Source organism: Otolemur garnettii, unplaced genomic scaffold, assembly GCF_000181295.1.
Source record: "Otolemur garnettii isolate 467f Iridium unplaced genomic scaffold, OtoGar3 scaffold00127, whole genome shotgun sequence".
Classification (NCBI taxonomy): Eukaryota; Metazoa; Chordata; class Mammalia; order Primates; family Galagidae; genus Otolemur; species Otolemur garnettii.
This window is the reverse complement of record NW_003852522.1, coordinates 3,465,813-3,467,995: the sequence shown is the minus strand read 5'-3', so window position 1 is coordinate 3,467,995 and position 2,183 is coordinate 3,465,813. Positions and strand designations below refer to the sequence as shown.

The 2,183-nt window shown below is 47.7% G+C and overlaps 1 protein-coding gene across 2 annotated transcripts in view; it reads left to right on the top strand.

Annotated features, from left to right (window-relative positions):
• Window positions 1–2,183, top strand: part of SLC44A2 (solute carrier family 44 member 2) — a 45,048-nt gene that overhangs the window by 30,659 nt on the left and 12,206 nt on the right. For both annotated transcript variants that reach the window (XM_012810199.2, XM_023518011.1), the window contains exons 3-4: window positions 591–664; window positions 790–874. In XM_012810199.2, coding sequence (XP_012665653.2) covers window positions 591–664; window positions 790–874 — 159 coding nt within the window. The remainder of the gene's footprint in view (window positions 1–590; window positions 665–789; window positions 875–2,183) is intronic.

The window sequence follows — 2,183 nt, the reverse complement described above, 5'->3', positions numbered from 1 at the left end:
GGCAGGTGCCTATAGTCCCAGCTATTTGGGAGACTGAGGCAAGAGAATCACTTAAACCTAGGAGTTTGAGGTTACTGTGAGCTGTGACGCCACAGCACTCTACCGAGGGGAACACAGTGAGACTCTGTCTCAAAAATAAAAAAGAAGAAAAGAAAATTAATAGTGATCATTTATGAGGCCATGTGTGGTGACTCATGCCTGTAATCCTACCACTTTGGGAGGCCAAGGTTGGTGGACTGCTTGAGCTCAGGAGATAGAGACCAACCTGAGCAAGAGTGAGACCCTGTTTCAACTAAAAATATAAAAAGTAGCCAGATGTTGTGGCGAGTGCCTGCATTCCCAGCTACTCAGAAGGTTGAGGCAGGGAGATTGCTTGGACCCAAGGATTTGAGGCTCAGTGAGCTATGATGACACCACTGTGCTTTAGCCTGAGGAACAAAGAAGACCATGGCTCTTAAAAACAAAAACAAAACACAACTCCTCAGGAAAATGAGTCCAAATAATACAAAGATGTGAGTATGTTTGCAGGAGGATAAGATGGAGTATAACTACAGGAACAAGGTCACCCTGACTCTGACCCTGTTCCCCAGGGGCTGCACGGACATCATTTGCTGTGTGTTCCTCCTCCTGGCCATTGTGGGCTATGTGGCTGTGGGCATCATAGGTGAGTGGAAGACTGGGTAAGACTTAAAGTTCCAGGGTAGGAGGTGGCAACCAAGGACTTGGTGGAAGGGGTGGGGCTGGTGCTGAGGAGTGTCAGTGCCTTAGCACCCCTGGATTCCTCCACAGCCTGGACCCACGGAGACCCTCGGAAAGTGATCTATCCTACTGATAGCCGGGGCGAGTTCTGCGGGCAAAAGGGCACGAAAAATGCGTGAGTCCAACTCATTGAGGCCTGGGGGCTGGAGAAGGTTCTAGGTTTCTCCAACTCTATCCATCTAAGAGTCCACCCAAAAAAGTACTAAAATCCCTACCACTTGCCAGCTACTATTCTAGATCTTGGGAACACAGCACAAAAAGAGACATTAAGCATCCTGTCTTCTGGCAGCTCACATTGTAAGAGAGACACAGAGCGAAGACAGATCTGATATCAGGTGGTGATAGAGTTCAATCTGGGTGGTGTCACTACCTGCCTTTGTGACGTAGGACAAGTGTCTCAACTTCTCTGAGCCTCATTTTCTTCACCTATAAAATGAGGATTGCCTGGCGTGGTAACTCATGCCTGTAATCTCAACACTTCAGGAGGCTAAAGTGGGAGGATCACTTTGAGTCCAGGAATTCAAGACCAGCCTAGGAAACATAGGGAGACCCTATCTCAACAAACGAAATTAAAAATCAAAAAATTAACTGGGTGGGATACTGTATAGCTGTATTCACAGCTACTTAGGGGGCTGAAATGGGAGGATTGCTTGAGCCCAAGAATTAGAGGTTAAGGTGAGTGATGATAATACTACTGGATGCCAGCCTGGATGACAGAGCAAAGCACTGTATCAAAAAGAAAAAGAGGGCAGTGCCTATGGCTCAGTGAGTAGGGCACCAGCCCCATATACTGAGGATGGAGGGTTCGAACCCAGCCCCAGCCAAACTGCAACAAAAAAATAGCCAGGTGTTGTGGCGGGCACCTATAGTCCCAGCTACTCAGTAGGCTGACGCAAGAGAATTGCCTAAGCGCAAGAGCCAGAGGTTACTGTGAGCTATGATACCATAGCACTCTGCCAAGGACAACAAAGTGAGACTCTGTCCCTAAAAAAGAAAAAAGAAAGAAAAAGAGAACTGGGTGTTGTGGCAGACACCTGTAGTCCCAGCTACTTGGGAGGCTGAGGCAAGAGAATCGCTTAAACTCAAGAGTTTGAGGTTGCGGTGAGCTATGACGCCAGGGCACTCTACCAAGGGCAACATAGTGAGACTGTCTCAAAAAAAGAAAAGAAAAGAAAAAGAGGCCAGGCACAGTGGCTCATGCCTGTAATTCTAGCACACTAGGAAGCTGAGGTGGGTGGATTGCTTGAATCATAGGTTTGAGACCAGCCTGAGCAAGAGCAAAACTCCGATCTCTAAAAATAGCCAGGCATTATGGTGGGTGCCTGGTGTCCCAGCTACTTAGGAGGCTGAGGCAAGAGAATCATTTGAGTACTTGAGTTTAAGATTGCTATGAGCGGCTCAGCGCCTATAGCTCAACCAGCTAA